Source organism: Echinops telfairi, unplaced genomic scaffold, assembly GCF_000313985.2.
Source record: "Echinops telfairi isolate 266 unplaced genomic scaffold, ASM31398v2 ScPeMD7_7467;HRSCAF=8505_1, whole genome shotgun sequence".
Lineage (NCBI taxonomy): Eukaryota > Metazoa > Chordata > Mammalia > Afrosoricida > Tenrecidae > Echinops > Echinops telfairi.
In genome coordinates, this window is record NW_022111368.1 from 18993769 (window position 1) to 19014149 (window position 20381).

At 46.3% G+C, this 20381-nt stretch overlaps 1 protein-coding gene across 2 annotated transcripts in view; it reads left to right on the top strand.

Moving 5' to 3' along the window:
• Positions 1–20381, top strand: part of TGFBRAP1 (transforming growth factor beta receptor associated protein 1) — a 74757-nt gene that overhangs the window by 12261 nt on the left and 42115 nt on the right. For both annotated transcript variants that reach the window (XM_045283971.1, XM_004704435.2), the window contains exon 2: positions 11334–12035. In XM_045283971.1, coding sequence (XP_045139906.1) covers positions 11351–12035 — 685 coding nt within the window. In that variant the 5' untranslated portion in view covers positions 11334–11350. The remainder of the gene's footprint in view (positions 1–11333; positions 12036–20381) is intronic.

Here is a 20381-nt window from a genome sequence, read left to right on the forward strand (position 1 = left end):
CTCTCGCAGACAGTTACTGTCTCAGAAACTCATGGGCAGTTGCTGTGAGTTGTCATTGACTTGATAGCAGTGACTTTGGTTTTGATGTGGAAGATAAAAGTGATACAGGCCACACCTGAGGAAACTCCCTTTACATATGTCTTAGGTCAGGTTGACTAGAGAAACAAATCTAGTGATACTCATAAAGGTTTGAGAGAACTTTTTATCAAGAAGTAATTATATATCAAGCAACCATTCCAGCCCAGTCCAAGTCAAATCCATAAGTCCGATACTAGCCCATAAGTCCCTCTTTAGACTCTCAGGAAGATCACAGGCCAGTGGGTGCAGAGTTATGTGGATCCAATGACGGGGGCCACAGCCCAGGGCTCACGCAGGTCTCAGTGTGGCTCATCAACCAGAAGGTGAAGGCAGAGAGAGAGGGTGGAGGTCCCTAGGACCCTCCTTAAGAGAAGGCCAGACCCACAAGAAGGTACCAACAAGCTGTGACTTGATTAACAGGCTAGACTCCACCCCTATATTTTTATTTATCAAGTTGACATGAAATTATGTAACTACCACAACATAGGATCAGGGTAGTGTTGCATGGCATAGGGGTTATGTGTTGGACTGTCAACAGCAAGGGCAGCAGTTTGAAACCATCTTGGAAATGCAGAGCATCAGTGTTACCCTGTCCAATCAGCCAGACAGCAGTGAGTTTGGTTTTGATGTATGCCACCCCCACACTGCCTCTTTAACGTAAGCTCATCCTGCCTCGGTGACACATAAAACCAAGCACCAGACCCACTGCCATTGACGCAATTCCAACTCAAACTCGTGGGTTTAAGCGCTGGACCATTCAGTTGGTTCAGTGCATTAAAGAAGGGCAGTGTCGGTGGCATGGCATAGAAAAGAAAATGGCATTGAATCATAAATGTGGAAGTTGTTTTGTTGGCAAACGGTTTGGGATGTATATTTCCCCCGTGGTTGAAGAAGGAAAAACGTCCTTATGGAGTGCATGCCGTTCCACTCTGCCACACATGGGGTTCTCATGAGTCGGAACTAAGTCGATGGCAATTCCTGGTGTCCTGTCACAGAAACCAGTAAGTGTGCACTGAGATGTTCAGTGGTTGGTTTATATCAGAAGAGAGGAAGAAAACATTGAGATTTTCTTTGCTAGTTTGGCACAAGTGTAAAGTATTGGAAAGCTTGCAGGGGAGGGACGTTTGCTATAAAATCTGGTCTCTTCCCCACTAGTAAAGAATTTTGAGACTCGAATTTGGCTCTTCGGTCCATCAGAAATGTTGCACAGAAGCTGAGGTTTCCAGAGAAAACCTGGTCGTGCCGTTGGACTGTTCTACAATGCTAATCACAGGTTGGCAGTTCAAACTGAGAATTGCTCCTGTCAAGATTGACAGCAGGAGTCAGGACCGGCGGCTTACCGGCTGTCTAAAACCCAAACCAACTCACTGTTGTTGAGTCATTTCCAAATCATCGTAACTCGAGAGGCCAGGTCCAACTGCCCTGTGCATTTCCAAGACTAACTCTGAACTGAGAACCTTCCAGTTCTCAGCCCCGTGCAGAACCACAATGCCACCAGGGCTTCTGGGGGCCCTATCAGGCCCTCCAACTCCTCAGTCCCAGCTAACATCAGGCACCTCACCAAAGAGAAGCAGTTCCACTCACCACAGCAGGAGTGAGTGAATGAAGTGTTTCGCCAGTATGGCCCACAAATGCTGTTCTACATCTCCAAATGGGCCAAGGCAGAAGAAAGGCTCCCCACCCCTGACTTGTAGCCTCAGAATGCCTATATAGGGGTCACTATGAGCTAGGATGAACCTGATGGCAGTGGTGGGTGGCCAGATCTGTCCAACTGGTCGGGAAGGCTAGAGGAGTAGAGCTGGTTGTGAGGGTGGTGCCTCTGTGTGAAGGGGAATGGAAGAGTCCTCTGTTTGGTTCCCACTCCTTGAGATTACAGACACAGAAGCAGGGTGGCGGGGCAGCATGACCTTTAGTCATCTCTTACCTAATTTTCTGCCTTAGCAAGCCGGTCATTGTCAGGCTGGTGCCACCTCAGAACATAATGTCCACCACCTTCTAGCCTTCACCTGGGCTCTTCAGGTCTTGTCCTCATCCACACATCAAGTGGACTGGGTCAAGAGTAAATTTGCCCCTGCGCTTATATGCATGTTATCTTCCCTTATACAAGGAGACTTCTTGAAGTTCATGGGGAAATTCCATTATCTTTTGATTCCATGAGCTCTCTGAAGCTTGTTTGTACATCTCTTTCGAGCTGCCTAAAACCACAGGGGGAGCAGGACAAGATGCTCTGTGGGGTGGCACTTCTCCCCTCTGGCTTTCTTGTCATGGTGCTTCACCCCCACCTTTTTTGGTTTTTTTTCTGTGCTGTTTCCTCTGTTTAAGCCTTTTCTCCTGATCATAAGAAGGGGCTTCACAAAGTTCATGGAAAAGTGGAATTAAAAGGTAATGGCATTTGCTCATGAAATTTTTTGAAGCCCCCTTAAGATATTCCAACATAATCAGCAGTTGACATTGAGCTAATGACTGAAGATGCCTGTCAGGTTTTCTCTCCTTCCTCAGGTATTAGGATCTGTGACAACATTTGGTAATTCCCTTCCAGGACTGATTTTTAAAATGAATTGATAAAGTTCTATGCAGTTTCCTCTTAGCCTTTCCCTTGTAGTGGATTTTGGTATCCACCCATGGCTTTGTGGTCTTAATATGCTTACCCAAGTCGATTGAGAAACTTCCTCTTCTTGAGAAACATTTCCCCCCCTTTAAAAGCCAAACCCTTTATTAAAGTGGCAAAATGGCACTTTTAAAATGTCGTCCTAGAAATACTGCAATCACAGCAAGATTTAGAGAAAGAAAACGCACATCAAGTGAATGATGACTGACTTCCTGTTATTAGTCTGTGGATGGCCTGTCTTGGGCACCCGGACAGCCCTCCTAAATGCCCATTTTTGATCTTCCAAACATTTCTGCTCCCCATGGTCACAAGTGGTGCAGGAGCCAGATGAGTGAGCATGGAGCAGTATGAGTTAGCTCTGAGCATTATTGTGTTGTGAAATTTGATCCAACTCTGGGAGCTAATGACAACTCCTTTCTGACTGATGTGTTTCGCTTCTTGAAAAGATGTCAGCCTGGAGTTTCTGCTCAAGCTCCCCTTTGGAAGCCAGTTGACTTGGCAGAGTATGTGGACACTTGCAGACGTAGTTGCTGGCCCTTTTTGAACGTAGATGGCAAGCAAATACAACACACCATCCAGACCTGCAAAGGCACCTAGAACCCTGAGTTGATAGTGCAGGGTAAGGGGAGATTAATAGCTGCGAGTTTTCTCTATGAAAAAGAGAGGACAGCTTGTCTGGGATTGGAATTAGAAGAGCTTTCCATCTTGCGCCGAGTCTGGCAGGGCTTCTGAAGGCTGTGCTTGTGTTTTAATAAGATATCACTCATCTACCTTGCAGCTAATCCATGTAAAGTCTACAGTTCTTTGGTTTTCATTACATTCACAGGCATGTACAGTTATCACCACAGTCAATTTTTGAACATTTTCATGGTTCCAAATAGAAGCTTCATATCCTTTAGTTAACCCCCTCCCTCACCTCCCGACCGACTCCCATTCCTGAGTGACCACTAATCTTCCTTTTGTCTCTGTAGATTGCCTGTCCTGGACACTGTGGAAATGGACTCATAGTATGTGGCCTTCTGTGACTGGCTTCTTTCATTTAGCATTTTAATTCCAGGACTCATGTATATGATTTCTAGGCATCCTGGTCGCATAGTGCTTAGGAGTTGGGGTGCTAACCATAAGGTCAGTAGTTCAAAACCACCAGCCGCTCCGAAGGAGCAAGATGAGGCTTTCTACTCCCATAAAGAATTAGAGACGCCGAAACACGCAGGTGCTGTTCTACTCTGTCCTATAGGGTCGCTCTGAGTTGGCATCCACTCGATGGCAGAGAGTTTGGTTTTGGTCTGGCATATGATTTCATGTACAAGTACTTTATTCTTTTTGTGGCCAAATCAAGTCCAATTGTGTACATATGCTACCTTTTCTTTATGCATTCATCAGCTGATGGGCCTTTGGTTATATCTACCTGTTAGCTATTATGAACATTCTTGTGCATGGTTTTATATGGACGGATGTTTGAATTTCTTTAGACAGTATGCTTAGAAAGGAGTGGCATCGCTGGGTCATAAAAATGTTAACTCTGTGTTCAACTCTTTGGGGAACTATCCATCTTCCAAAGGGCTGCATCATTTTACATTCCTGTCAGCAATGCACGAGGGTCCCACTTTCTCCACATCCTTGCCCACGTCTTTTATTATCTGGCTTCTTATTCTAGTCATCCTAGCAGGTGTGCACTGGTCTCTCCATGTGTTTATATTTTTAATGTCTGTGATGGCTACTGAAGTTGTACAATGTGCCGTGCATGTTCCTTCTTTGGAGAAGTATCTTTTCAGAGTCTTTGACCAATTTTTAATTGGGTTAGTTGTTTTTTTATTATTGAGTCTTAAGGAAATTCCATATCAAAATGTTTTATGGATAGCAATATAAGAAATCTTTAACAAAGACTAGCAACCCTAAGCTAGCAACACATAAGAATAATCATTCTTCCTCACCGCATAGTGCTGCGTAAGGAGGGGCCGGAGACCATCAGGCCCCTCCACTCACAGCTGCTCTGTAGTGACCAGCCAGTTTGGGCTCAGACTCTTCAATCCCACGTTTGGTAGTAGTTACGTAGTTTCGTGTCAACCTGAAGACATAAAAGTGTAAAGGTGGAGTTGAGCCTGTGAATCAGGTCACAGCCTGATGGTGCCTCCTTGTGGGCATGGCCTCCTCATAAAGGACGGTCCTGGGAACCTGCCCTCTTTTCTCTCTGCCTTCACCTTCCTGCTAGCGAGCCAGGCTGAGAACTGCCAGTCCTTTGATGCTTTCATCACCTTTGGACCCACCAGCCTGTGATCTCCTTGCACTCTGCATCATTGCATGTGGCTGTGTGAGTCTGAAGAGGGATTTATGGATTAATATCAGACTTATGGACTAGTATTGGACATACGGACTTGTTCTGAACTGGACTGGGATATTTGCTTGATATATAATTACCTCTTGATATAAAGCTCCTTTTTAAAAAAAAATCATTTTATTGGGGGGTCATACAACTCTTTTTTTTGGGGGGTGGTCATACAGCTCTTAACACAATCCATCCATCCATCCATTGTGTCAAGTACATTTGTACATTTGTTGCCACCATCGTTCTTAAAACATTTGCTTCTCCTTGAGCCCTTGGTATCAGCTCCTCATTTTCCCCCTCCCTCCCCCTCCCCTCTCCCTCAGGAACCCTTGATAATTTATAAATTATTTTGTCGTTTCTTACACTGACTGATGTCTCCATTCACCCACTTTTCTGTTGTCTATCCCCCAGGGAGGGGGTTATATGTAGATTCTTGTAATTGGTTCCCCCTTTCTACCCCACCTTCCCTCCACCCTCCCGGTATCGCAACTCTCACCACTGGCCCTGAAGGGTTCATCTGTCCTGGATTCCCTGTGTTTCCAGTTCCTATCTGTACGAGTGTACATCCTCTGGGCTAGCCCAATTTGTAAGGTAGAATTGGGATCTTGATAGTGGGGAGGGAAGATGCATTTAAGATCTAGAGGAAAGTTGTATGTTTCATAGTTGCTGCACTGCACCCTGACTGGCTTATTTCCTCCCCATGACACTTCTGTAAGGGGATGCCCAGTTGTCTACAGATGGGCTTTGAGTCCCCACTCTGCACTGGCCCTCATTCTCAATGATAGGACTTTTTTATTCTTTGATGCCTGATACTTGATCCCTTTGACACCTCGTGATCGCACAGGCTAGTGTGCTTCTTCCATGTGGGCTTTGTTGCTTCTCAGCTAGATGGGCACTTGTTTACCTTCAAGCCTTAAGACCCCAGCTGCTATATCTTTTGATAGCCGGGCCATCAGCTTTCTTCACCACTTTTGCTTATGTACCCATTTGTCTTCAGTGATCATGTCAGGAAGTTGAAAGCTCTTTCTTAAAAAATAATCATACACCATGATCAAGTAGGATTTATCTCATGAATGCAGGTTTAGTTTAGCATCTGAAATTCAATTACTATAATGCACCGAATCGATTTAATACAAGGCAAAAACATATATGAGACATCTCTAAAAATGGATACTAAAAAAGCACAGACTCTAGAGAAAATGATAAATCCGTCTGCGTTCAAATTTTAAACTTCTGTTCTTTGAAAGATATCATAAATAAAGTGGTAGATGAGACAAGGTGGAAGGCAGAAAAGAAAAGCGGGTCGGGGGAGGGCTAAAGGGAGAAGACACTGACTTTTCATCTCTGATAAAAGCTTGTCTGCATCAAGTAAAGAGCCTGCTAGAACAAAGTGGCAAACACTGCAGTAGAAAAGTGGGCTATCTCACAGAAAGGGGGAAGCGAGTGGCCAAGAAACATGAAGAAGATGCTAAGCATGATTGTTTACCTGGAATTGCAAATCGTCACCACCATGAGATTCATCTGTACTCATGAAGTTGGAACAATATTTGGACTCTAATGCTATGAGGTGACGAAGGAACAGACTGAAATGTGGCTGTGTGCTCAGGAGGCCCGATGCCCCATACAGAGTGGGCATCTGTGCCATCCTGGTCATAGCTTCTAAGAGGCATGCCTTACCCTCCTGCCACCTTCACCAGCCTCCCTTATGTTTTCAGGACCATGAGCACATTTCCACTCTTACTTTTTAACCAACTCGAGGCTGGTTTTATCAATTGCATGGCTTCCCTTTTGGTTTTTGTGTGTCCAGCAAGGCCAGGCCTCATCAACAAAGTCACATCAGAAGGAATAAATATCCACTAAAGCCCTATCTTAAAAGTTATTTAAAAAGTGATAAAATTATTTTACAAACAGATGCAACATTACAGGCTTGAAAAAAAAGCCTGCCCTGGAAGAGAAATATATTCTGCTAAAACAGTGCTGTGCTAAAGTAGTGTTTATTAAAATGGAATCTCCATCAGCAATTATTCGGAAAGCAGAGACTGATATCGTGTTCCCTGCTGTGTCATAGGATGTGAACATAGGATAACATGCCAACCCGACTCCACTCTGACTCGTAGCTTTATCGTGTTGTTTTAAAAACCAGCCCTGATCAGTCACTGAAGGTAGAAGTATTTTGCATTAGTTTGCCTTTTGCTTTAAAGCCGGCATTTCAATGTTCAGGTGTTATTAGGCAGCATTTAAGCAGGGAAAAATAGGTCCAGGTTGGTTTGTTGTCACTATATTTGATTGCGACAAATAGATGATGGCGTTTAACATTTCTCTTTTGTGCCAGTAATTATGTGTAATATCCTGTAGGAGTTCTTCCTCCAGTTCACCCCCACCCCAGGCTTTCCCTGGGGCTCCAAGACGTCTCTGCAGCTCAAAGCAGATGAACACAGTTCCTTTCCTTTGATGCCTGTTGGGCCTCACTCCTGCCTCTCCCACTTGCTATTCCACAGTCTCTGTGAAGATGAAGTCATGCAAGTGAATTTGAAAATGGCTGTGTGTGGAGTTTGTGTGTTCTGCCGTACGGTTCAGGTTGCCTTGCAGAGAGGTAGACACAGATGACCCACATCTAAGGGCAGACGAAAGGAGCCCTGGGGGTATAGATGGTTATGTGTTGGACTGCTAACCACAGGTCAGCAGTTTGAAATCACCAGCTGCTCCAAGGGAGAAAGATGAGGCTTTCTGCTCCCATGAAGATTTGCCGGCCAAGAAACCCGCACGGGCAGTTCTTCTCCACCCTATAGGGTCACTGTGGGTTATGGACTGAGTGGCAGAGAATTTGGCTTGTTTGTTGTTGTTGTTGTTTGGAAGGACGGAAGATAGAATTCTTTTTATTTATTTATTTATTTATTTTTGATAGAATTCTTTTGCTTCTTAATCCTAAACTTGAGAAAATAATATCCCGTTCACAGCACTCCACTCTTGTGCTCGTTTCAGCCATGTACTGCAGTGACCACACAAGATTCACAAACAGTCCTCAACGGTTATGGGGGTTTATTCGGGAAGTTGACAGGCTACAAAATGTTAAGGATACAGCTCTTTGGTCACAGTGCCTCTTCTCAGCCATGCTCAGCCTCTCAGTCCAGTGGCCCCTTGGCTTCTGCCTCCATGAGCCTCACTGACTCATCGAAGCTCCACTGCTCTGTCTCATGGTCTCTGTGTGGCTGCTAAGTTGTATCCATGTCATGGCCTTGGTGCTGCGACCTCTGGTGCCCCTGGTACCTCTGTCACTTCTCAGATGTGCTCCACTGGGCTTTTCTTTCTTCATGGCCATGCCAGTTCTGTCCATGCTCCTGCGGCGGCGTATTCTTACATACCAGTGGAATGGTAAGACTGACCAGTCCCCAAGTTAGAGCCCTCTACACCACATTTACACACTCCAACTCATGTGATGGCTGGGAGGCTATGAAGATTTTGGATACAAGAGCCACAATAAGCAATTTCACCTCACACTTAATCCTCAATTTACGGAAGAGATGCCATTATTAGGCCCATTTTGGAGATGTGGAAATTGGGGCTTAGAAAAGCAGTAAACAGTACTTGCTAGTAAACAGTAGGATGAGAAAGGAAGGCTGGATTGTTATTCATTTATAGTTGTCATCCCCAGTGGACAGGAGTTCGAGAAACTGTGGACTTAGGAAACTGTTGAGTTGGAAGGCACAGGAGAAGTTGTTAAATCCTCCCCTTTGTCAATGCATGATTCTTTGTGGACTCCTTCCAGGAGTGCTTACAGGCATTGCTGGAATGGCTCACGGGATTAGAGTTTAATCTCCTGCTGGGCAGCCCGGTTCTTGTACTGATAGACAAGTCTCTCTACTACAAGTTCAATCGGCGCTCTTCTACTCTCTGTCTGTCCTTTGCCATTCTCTTTGGAGTTACGCCATCTCCCTCTCTAGTCTGGAGACAGTAGGCACCGCTCTCTTGGCGCTTGCCTGCCAGTTGGCTGGCCAAGGAATCAGAGGAAGGCCATGGGGTCGCTATGAAGTTGGACTCGACTCGATGGCAGTGAGTTTGGTTTTTTGAGTGTCTGATTTTGCGAGTGTTCCTGCCCTCGGGTCGATGGCAACTCATAGTGACCCTTATAAGACAGATACAACTGCCCCTGTGAGTTCCTGAGACTGGAACTGTTTACAGGAGTAGAAAGCCCTATCTCGCTCCCGAGGAGCAGCTAGTGGTTTGAACTGCAGGCCTTGAGGTTAGCAGCCAGGGCGTAACCAGTATGCCACCAGTGCTCCGTACATCACTAGAGCTCCTTGTGAAGTGTGGAGCCAATTATTTTAGAGGAAGAAGTAGGAAGCTAAGAGTTGAGGAGGCAGTCTCTCTTCCAGGAGGAAAAATTCACAGACTGACATGTCAGTTAAGCTTCAAAACTCACTAAATATCGTAATTTACCACCTGAAGGACTTTAGAGATGTGAGACACTCCTTTAGAACTCCCCAGTGACACCCTTAGTCTGGGAGCCAAATACGGTGCTGGGGCCAACATGCATGCCTCCTTTGGAAGAATTCTTATAATTTAGTGTGTGGTCCCAAACCCCCGGTGGTGCCGGCAGGATTGGAGGAACAAGACTTAAAACACCTTACAGCTGCATCCCACAACATCGGCAGAATCCAATGGCCAGGGAAGCTCAAGAGGAAAAACAATGAGCATGATTTTTTATTTTTTATTCTCGAAAGTTTCTCGGTCCTGTTGTCCAAAGGAAGCAATTGTGTTTTCTGCATATAGATATGTCTCCCAAGAGCATGTAAGAAAGTTTCCTGTGGAAATCTCCACTTTACTGTGAATGAGCAGGTGACACTTACATTTGAAGAAAATGTTGTATGTTCATCCTTTGGGAAGGCAAAGTGGAGAAATAGGTTTTTTTCCCTTCATATGTTTTGTGTTAGTCCAGTTAGACTAGAGAAACAAATCCAGGGAGACATGCATGTGTGTATAAGAAAGAGCTTTATATAAAAGAGCGTTGTATATTGAAAAACCATCCCACCCCAGTCCAGATTAAGTCCGTAAGTCTGATATTAGCCCACATGTCCGATACCAGTCTGTAAATTCCTCTAAAGATTCACACAACACATGCAATGAAGCACAGTGTAGGAAGATCACAGACTAGCGGGTGGAAGGTCTTATGGATCCAGTGGCAGTGGAAGCATCCGAGCTCTGCTGCGGGTCTCCATGTGTCTCCTCCAGTTCTCTGGGTGTCTCAACAGCGGGACAGGGCCGGCAGAGAGAGAGAGGGTCTGTCCTCCAGCGAGCTATTTACCTCCATTGCGCCTCCAAATGAAGTTGTCAAGCTGCGACCTGATCGACAGGCTAGACGCCACTCCTTAGCTCAACTTGACAGGAGATTATGTAACTGCCACATGTTTTAACAGTGTTGAATAATTTTTAAAAACTAATTGAAGTCACATTTGAAGAGTCAAGGGCCAAGTGTGAGGGAAGTATTGCAACGAGGGTCCTAATTGGTGCGTGCACAGGTTTATTCTAAACAGAATGTGTCCCAGCGTGTCTCTGGATCAGTGGATGGCTGTGGACAATCCTTCAGTAATGCTCTTGTCATCCGCATGCCTTACCCCAAGTGTTCCGTACGTTTCTGTCGGCTGCCTGTGGTGATGGTTTGTAGTTTGCTTTGTGTCTCCAGTTAGATTTGTCCTTAAGCACTTCATTTTGATGGGGTTATTGACAATGGCATTGTCATCCGAACTTCCTCTCTGTCAGTGTAGGGAGCCCCACAGATCTTTGTCAATTTTGTGTCCTGTCACTTTGCTGACTCCTATTTGTCCCAGTACCTTTCTTGCGGCCACTCCGGGTTTCTGTGACTAGGAGAAATATTCGTTCCACCACGACAGTGGTCCTGCCCGTTGTTTGAACATAGCAAATGCTTCCTTGCAAGCATTTCCATGAGTAACCTTACCCTGTCCACCCTACAGCCTTGGCCTTGCCCATCAATACTTCTTTTTGTACCCCAAGGTCAACCAACACGATCCGAGTCTCTCAAAGATGCCCATACTGCCGCTTTGCCGCGCTGTAAACCGAAGAGTGTGGGCTTCTGCAGGGAAGGGCCAGAGCGGTGGGGCCTCAGCCTTCAGCAGGGTATAGACAACATGGAGGTCATGTCAAGAAACAGGAGCCTGACCTTCACATAGCTTTATCTCAGCAAGGTCCCTGTGCTTTTGTAGCAGTCGTGTTTGACCAGCCCTCATATTCCTCACTACCCAGCATGTTCCCGCGTCTTCCTATAGCTATTCTGAAGTTTTCGTTGTTCCATTTCTCTCCCCACAGATCACCCAGTAGACAGGATGAGCATCAAGGCCTTTACGTTGGTCTCGGCGGTGGAGCGGGAGCTGCTGATGGACGACAAAGATCGCGTTCACATAGAGTGTGTTGAGTGTTGCGGGAAGAACCTCTATGTGGGCACCAGTAGCTGCTTCATTTACCACTTCCTGTTGGAGGAGAAGACAGGGCCCACTGGGCCAGCCACATTCACTGCCACCAAACAGTTACACAGATCCCTGGGCTTCAAGAAGCCGGTGAACGAGCTGAGAGCAGCATCGGCCCTCAACAGGCTCCTGGTGCTCTGTGACAGCTACATAACGCTGGTCAACATGGTGAACCTGGAGCCCATTCCCTCAGGCGCCCGAATCAAAGGGGCGGTGACGTTCACTTTGAACGAGAACCCTGTGAGCGGGGACCCGTTTTGTGTGGAAGTCTGCATCATTTCGGTCAAGCGCCGGACCATCCAGATGTTCATGGTCTACGAGGACCGAGTCCAGATCGTCAAAGAAGTGTCCACTCCGGAGCAGCCCTTTGCCGTGGCCGTGGATGGCCACTTCTTGTGCCTGGCCCTGACCACGCAGTACATCATCCTGAACTACAGCACGGGCGTTTCGCAGGACCTGTTTCCCTACTGCAGCGAGGAGAAGCGCCCCATTGTGAAACGCATAGGCAGACAGGAGTTCCTGCTGGCAGGCCCCGGAGGACTGGGTGAGCAGAGCGCTGAGACTCACAGCCCCCTCTTTACGCGCCACCCCTCTTGGGTTCTCTGCATTGCTTAATGCTGCCTTCCGAAAGCGAGACCTTAGTTGTGAAGAATCTGTACCTAGGAGAAGGATTTGCCAAGAACCAGGATCTGTGGCAGAGATCAAACAGGACAGCACTGTGGGCTGACATTTTAAGGCAGTTAGGTGGATTTATGATTGAGGAACAGAAAGAGAGTAGTCCTAAAACAGTTGAATTTTATACTCAAGTGAGGCTTGAAGAGGGACCTGGGGGGAATGCACCCGTAAGTAAATAACTGTAAAAATCAAAATCTATACGGTTTTCCTCGTGGGACTTTTCCTGCGGGTAGGTCTTTGTTAGTCGGGTGCTTCCACTCCTTTTCTCCAAAGGGGCTTGCGGTTGCTCTCTTACAAGTAGTTTCCTGTGTGGAGACTTCAGTGTTCTTCCACAATTTCCTGCTTTCTTTTCTACAACTTCATCTCACCAGAAAGACGGTCGCAGCTAGTGAGTCCCTGGAGAAGGACTCCGGCTGTGCTTGTGGTCATGGTGGGGGTTGTGTGCCAGCTACCCAATTCCGACTCGTAGCAGCCTGACAGGCCGGAGCGGAACTGCCCGTAAGGTTTCCTAGACCGTGTCCTTTTATTCTTTAGGGAGGTTAGCCTTGGTGGCAGAGTGGGTTATGGGTTGGGCTGTTAACCGCAAGGTTATCAGTTTGAAACCACCAGCCTCGCCAAGGGAGAAAGACGAGGTTTTCTACAGCTGAAAAGAGTGACAGTCTCAGCAAGCCACAAGGGCAGTTCTTCCTTGTCCTGCAGGGTCTCTGTCAGTCAGAATGGCCTGACTGGCAGTGAGTTCGGGTTTGGAAATAGTCTGTATGGGAGCAGATCGCCCGGTCTTTTCTCCTGCCGAACCGCTTGTGGGTTTGAACGGCTGCTCTTTCACTTAGTAGCCGAGCACTAACCACGGTATCGCCAGGGCCCCAGGATTGTTATCATGCATAGCTGCAAATAGGAGCCTTGGCCGTGAAGTGGTTAAGCAATGGGCTACCAACTGAAAAGTTGGTGGTTTGAACCTACAGCCACTCCCAGGGAGAAGGATGAAGTGGTAGTCCGCTCTGAAACCTCCTGAGCCAGCCCTCCTTTTCCCTGCAGGGTTGCCGTGAGTCAGTGTGGGATCAGCAGCCCATCACAGTGCATGGACCGAGTCCCAGAGCCAGATCCATGAAGCAAGGCAAACACATGTTCAGAGAAGTTGAGTCTGTAGCCTCTTCTCTTCAGCTTCCCTCACCTATATCCATACCAAACCCAAATTTGTTTTAATTCCCACTGCCATCAAGACGGTTTTGACTCAGAGTAACCCTATAGAAACTCTGTTTTCATGGTTTATCCTGTTATTTTAAAATAGATATGTAAGTAAATATATAAACGTTATTTCCTCTTGTAAACGGTAGTGTACTCCACTACCCCCCACCGCCCATTGACAGTATATTACAGAAATCACCTCATCATATTATATAGAGCTGTTCCTCATCTTTTTTTAGTTGGGGGTTCGTACAACTGTTATCACAATCCATACATACACCCATTGTGTCAAGCACATTTGTACATTTGTTGCCCTCGTCATTCTCAAAACAATTGCTTTCTACTTGAGCCCTTGGTATTAGCTTCTCATTTTTTACCCTCCTTCCTTGCTTCCCCTTCCCTCATGAACCCTTGATAATTTATAAATTATTATTATTTTGTCATAACTTACACTGTCCGACATTTCCTTCCACCCACCTTTCTGTTGTCCATCCCTCAGGGAGGAGGTTATATGTAGATCATTGTAATTGGTTCCTCCTTTCTACCCCACCTTCCCTCCACCCTCCAGGTATCGCCACTCTCAACACTGGTCCTAAAGGGATCATCTGTCCTGAATTCCCTGTGTTTCCAGTTCCTGTCTGTGCCAGTGTACATCCTTTGATCTAGCCGAATTTATAAGGTAGAATTGGGATCATGATAGTGGGGAGGGAGAAGCATTTAGGAACTAGAGGAAAGTTGTATGTTTCATTGTTGCTACAAACAGCACCCAGACTGGCTCATCTCCTCTCCGTGACCCTTCTGTAAAGGGATGTCCAGTTGCCTACAGATGGGTCTTGGATCCCCAGTCTACGCTCCCCTTCATTCACAATGATTTGATTTTTTGTTCTTTGATGTCTTGATACCTGACCCCTTTGACACTTCGTGATCACACAGGCTGGTGTGCTTCTTCCATGTGGGCTTTGTTGCTTCTGAGCTAGATGGCCGCTTGTTTACCTTCAAACCTTTAAGACCCCAGACACTATATCTTTTGATAGCCAGGCACCATCAGCTTTCTTCACTACTTTTGCTTATGCACCCATTTGTCTTCAGTGATCGTATGGAGAAGGTGAGTACACAATGATAAGATTTTTTGCTCTTTGATGCCTGATACCTGATTCCTTCGGCACCTCATGATCACACAGGCTGGTGTGCTTCTTCCATGTATGTTTGTTGCTTCCCTGCTAGATGGCCGCTTGTTTATCTTCAAGCCTTTAAGACTCCAGATGCTATATCTTTTGATAGCCAGGCACCATCAGCTTTTTTTATCACATTTGCTTAGGCACCCGCTTTGTCTTCAGCAATCATGTCGGGAAGGTGAGCATCATGGAATGCCAGTTTAATAAACCAAAGTATTCTTGCATTGAGGGAGTGCTTGCGTGGAGGCCCAATGCCCATCTGCTACCTTAATACTAAACCTATAAATATATGCCCTTAGATCTATTTCCCCATCCTCATATATAAATATATTTACATATGCACGTGCCTTTATTAAGAACTCTATAAATGTCTGTTGCCTCCTAGTTCTTTCCTCTATTTCCTTTTATTTTCCTCTTATTCAACTATCATGCTCCGCTTTCATTTGGGTTTTAGTAATTCCTCTCAGTTATATTACCCTTGATCAAACCCTACCAGGCCTCCTACACCCTCCTTACCACCGATTTTGGATCACTTGTTGTTCCCTTGTCCCTGGGTTTGTTAACACCACTTCCTTTCCCCCACTTCCTCCTCTCCCATGTCCTGCAGGAACCGTAGGTAGTGTTGTTTTCTCCTCTAGATTGTTTATCTAGCCTATCTTATCTAGCTAGACCTGCAGAAATAATAACGTGCTCAAAAACGAGACAGAGCAAACCAAAGCAACAAAAGAAAAGAAAACAACAACAAAAGACCAATGGGGAAAAAAAAAAGAAGAAGAAAAGCCTGTAAATAGTGCAAGGATTGTTTGTTGACCTTTAGGAGTGTTTTCCGGTAGAGTATGATGGGGTGCCAAACCCTGGCCCCAAAGTCTTATTTTTGGTAGTCCCTTGGGACTTCCTTGCTCTGCTCCCCTTGCTGTTCTGTTGCATTCCCTTAGTGTTTTGCCTTGGTGTGGTGGGGTCAGATCGGGCGCAATTCCCACACTGTGTCTCCAGTGTTATCTCCTGTAGGGCTATGGGTCAGTGAGGGATGTCATGTCTCGTAGAGGGGCTGGCCATATGGTCCTCTCTGTGTATTGGCTGCTCGAGCAGCGATATCTTCCTCAAGGCTTGGTGGGCCAGAATGTGCTCCACTTTCCGTTCCTCCCCCTTCATTTGCTCCCGTGTGCTCTGATCAGACATGTCCCTCTCCCTGCGCTGCAGCTTCAGTGCTGTCCTCTGAAGCGAATTCTTCTGGGGGGAGGGGCAGCTGCCCACGTTGTTTTCTATAGCATGGTACTCAGTTGTGTAGATAGACTATTCCATCAGTCCTCTAATGGTGGGCTTTTTTTTTTTTCCTCAGCCAGATGCAATTAAAACAAGGAATTTATCTTTTGGCATTTCTTTGGGAAAGGTTTCTCAACGTGGAATTGTTGAATCCACGGGTAAATACACGTGACTTTGCTAGTATCGCCAAGGTCCTGGAGACAGGCGTCCCATGTTACTTTTATCTCAATAAGGGATGACAGTGCCTGTTTTCCCAACAGAGTGCTGTCCACCCTCGGTCTTTCTGCCAGTGTGGCACACGGGAAACGGTGTAGATTTGCTGTGCATTTCTCTGTTATGAGCAAGGGTGAACTTTCTCTCATATTTCTCAGAGTCATTCACATTTATGGTCTTGCCTCTAGTCCTTTTCCATGTTCTTTGTGGAACATATGGGATTCCAGCTAATTGCCAGTTAATGAAAAGCGAACTCAAGCCCATCTCCTGTGAGTCAGTTCTAACTCATAGCAGCCCTAGCGGACAGCAGACCTAAGACGAGCGCCCCAACGGGTCTGCAAGGCTGCCGTCTGCCCGGGCTCGGACTAGCACCCCACTCTTCCACCAGAGGGGCTGGTGGGTTCAACTGCTCCTTCAGGTTAACACCCCAGCACTCAACCCCTGCACCACTGGGACAAACATTTGTTTCCAGATTTTTACCTGACAAATTTTGTTTTGTTTTAATTTCCACATTGATGAAATGTACCAACCTTTTCACTTAGCACTTCTTGATTTTGAGTCATAATTAGAAAACCTTTACCACCCCTCTGGGCTGTCGAGAAATTTCTCTCATGTTTCCTTCTAGTACTTGAATGGTCTCGTTTTTTGTTGTTGTTATGTTTTTTTCTTAACAGTGAAGAGTGGATTCAACAATATCTTTTTCTTTAGGACTGCCCCATCACCTAAACGTATTAAAGAATTTATCATTTCCTCACCAATTTAGGTGGCTGTCTTTACTGTACCCTTAGATTTTCTTATGCTGCTACGTCTGTTTCTAGATGTTGTCCACATTATTTCCATGGACTGGGTTGCCAATTCAGTTGTAACATCTAGCAAAATTCTTTGACTCCCACTTCCCTTTGTTGGTTTATATATGATTGAAGGGACATGACAGTCAGTCATCTTTAGAATGTGTTTGGGGGGTTCTGTAGCTTTCAGTGCATCTTTAACTGTGTTTGAGGTTTGATTGGGTTTGTGGAGTGCAACATGCCAGCCTCCCCAGCAATAGCACTCATCGGCACTTCACCTGTGTGTTTGCTGTCTAATAGCCTGTTGTTTCACTTCCAAGTGGATCCTTCTCCTCTGCCTCCCGATGCCTGAGCCACGGGCCCTGTGTTCCAGAGCCGCGATGCACTTCCCAGTAAGATTTAAGAAGTGAAACAGAAGTACAGTAGTACTACCACACGCAAGAAATGCATGACATGTGAGATCAGCTATTGCTGCCAGCACATCTAAAGCATACACTGTTCTCTGGTAAATGTGTAGGTAGAAAGTGCAGGTCAGATATAAGTGACATAGGTGTTTATCACGAGTCATTATAGGTGATATATGTGTACCATTACACACGTTAGTGCGATCACTTTGTATGCAGGAGGCAGGAGAAGAGCACACTGCCTGTAGGGAGCTGGCGTGCTGGCACGTATTATCTCTGTTGGGATTTCTGGACCGTATTATAACCTATGGGAACACTAAAGTGTATGCAGCCGAGCGTTGTATGAGAGAGCACAATGCAGCAAATGACTAGATAGAAACAGTAGAATCTACCACCATGTACTTGGCAATAATATAATCAGTTCTTAAGTGGGTCTTCCGGCGTTTGTTTATCATTTGGCCTGAAATTCCAAATTGACTAGTTGCTTCGCTGCTCTTTTATTCTAGTAAAATCCTCAGCTTTGAATTTTGCACGGCAGCCCTTGTTCTTGATGCTAATCTCTGCACTTTTTCTCTGAAGTGTCCACTATGTCAGGGCCTCCGTAGGGCTCAGCCCCCAGGCCTGTGTGCTGCCCAGCTTTACGTGGTAACTGCAGGGATCCTGGCTTCACTGCAGTGAAAGCAAGCCTGGTGGTGTCGTGTGTCCTGAGGGGCTAACTTGCGAGGTAAGCAGTTTGAAACCACCAAACAGATGTCCCTCGGGCTAAGGATAAGGCTGGCTGTTTTTAGAAAGGGTTAAGGACTTGGAAACCCACAGGGACAGTTGGACTCTGCCTTACAGGGTCACTGTGAGTTGGAAGGGATTCGATGGCTGTGAGCATTAGTATATGAGGCTGGGAGAGGGTCACAGGTCCCTCTGGCTGAGAGTTCCCCAAGTCTGGTTATTTGCCTGAAATGTGGCGAGACCTGCAGCATGCTCCCTTTGCCCATTTGCCCTGAGCCAAATGCTCAGGCGAAGCTGGCCAGCACCGCTCCATTGCTCCACAATCACGTTTCTCCTCTCAGTTCACCGAGGCTGGCTGTTTACAAGTGTGCTGAGAATCGAAGATGCTGCTGCCCTGATTTCAAACTCTATAGCTCAGTCTGTGTTTCCACTTCTGAACCCAGTTCCCAGCTTTGCGCCTTGTGTTTCTCTCCTCCAGCATTTCCCACGTGCTATGCTGTTGTCAGGTAAATTCAAACGGTCAGTGCACCCTCTCTGTGACTGTGATGTTGGGAGGTGCCTCGAGTTGATTTTGATTCATAGAGACCAGACGTGCAATCTTTTCCAGTTGTGGATCACCAGCTCTTTCTCCCACAGAATCACTGGGTGAATTTGAACAGCCAGCCTTTCAGTTAGCAACTGAGCATTTAGTCACAGGGCCACAGAGCTGCCAGACTCTGGGCCTTCTGCTCTGTGCATCATTCCACTTCTGGAACAAAGTCAGACCATCCTGTGATTCTGTCTTACCTTTTAGATCTTAGTCACCTGGGTGTCTCCCCACTTGCCCCCCCTCCAGTATGGTCATAGAATTTTAGCTGCTTTCTGATCTGCCCTGCATAACTTTTAGTTCTAGAAAAGAATGAAAGCCAAAGGCCCCCGTCCTTGACAGGAATTGTCCTTCTACTTGGGTCTGCAGAAATGTTTCCACTTGATTCATCTTGCATCTGACTGACTATCCCTTTTTGTGGTCTGTTGTTACTGTGTGCTGCTGAGTGAATTCCAGTTCGTAGTGATTCCGGAGCACTGGGAAGAACTCCCCCATAGGGGAACACCGTAGCCTGTAGTCTATGGAAGTCGGCTGTCACAGCTGTCTCCCAAGGAGCTGCTGGTGGTTTTGAAATGCTGACCCTTTGGTTTGCAGCTGAGCGCTTAACCACTTAGCCACTAGGGCACCTTTTTGTGGCCTTCGTGGATTCATTTATTCTCTTTCAGGAAAAACTCACTCACTGCCATTGAGTCGATTCTGACTCATAGGGACCCTATAGGACAGGGTAGAACTGCCCCATGGGTTTCTGAGACTGAAACGTGTCTTGGATTAGAAAGCCTTGTCTTTCTCTAGCTGAGCAGGTGGTGGTTTTGAACCACTGACCTTGCAGTTAGCAGCCCAACCTGTAATCACTGTGCCACCAGGGCTCCTCCCTTTCAGGAGGATTGCTATTCTTCGTTGAGAAAGCCCTTGAACTCTGTTCCCCTCATCTAGAAGTCTGTGACCTACATTTCAGGAACTGCCAAACTTCACCTCCTAACCAATTCTGCATCCTAATTTCTTTTGGTTTTGCTTTGATTTTTTTTTTTGGAGCTAGTCCAATCCTCTCTTAAACTACCAGGCCCAAAGCCTCATGGTGGCCTTCGACTCACCCTTTCTCTTGCTATCCAATCAGTCAGTTGCCCAGTCTTCTTGGTTCACCTCTGGAATGTCACTGCACCCCCTTCTGTTTATCCCCCCGCCCCTTCCCTGCCCAGCCTCCAGCCAGGTGCCTGCAGTCTGTCCCACCTTCAGTGCATCCTCTACGCTCTTGCCAGATTGCTCTCTGGGAAGTGTTGGCGATCATGTTACTCCATGATTAACCTGTTGCTTGTGAAATTAAGACCGAACGACTTAGCTGGGTTTTTTATGGTAAGCTCTTTCTTTAACTTTCCAATTCTCTCCTCCCCAGTCATCTTGTCCTGGGCTGGGGAGCCTGCTCAGATGTGTACCAGCACACATCTCCCTCTTCCTGATGTGCACTTCCCCCACTCCCCCAGCCTCGGGCCAGCTTCCCTCTGCTGTTGATTCCTCTGTCCTGGTCATCGTCTCAGCTTTGCCTCCAGTCAGAGCACTCAGCAAGGCTCTACACACTTCTAATGTCATTCGTTTACCTGTCCTGCTCAATAATTATTTATGGATTTATCGGAACCCCTTCACCTTGTGTGAGTTCTTTGATTTACTTCTCTGTACTATCTGAGTTCTCTACATATGACAAGCACTTGGCAAGTGAATGTAAGTTGCTGCTCAGTATGTTATTTACAGTTTTTCTTTGGGTATACGCTTATTTAATAAATGAGCTAGGTTATAAAAACTTTTTAGTTTTTTTTTCTTCTGTCCTTGATGAGTTAATCCACAGTCACGTGCGAGACCACAGGATACTCATTTTCAAGAACAGCC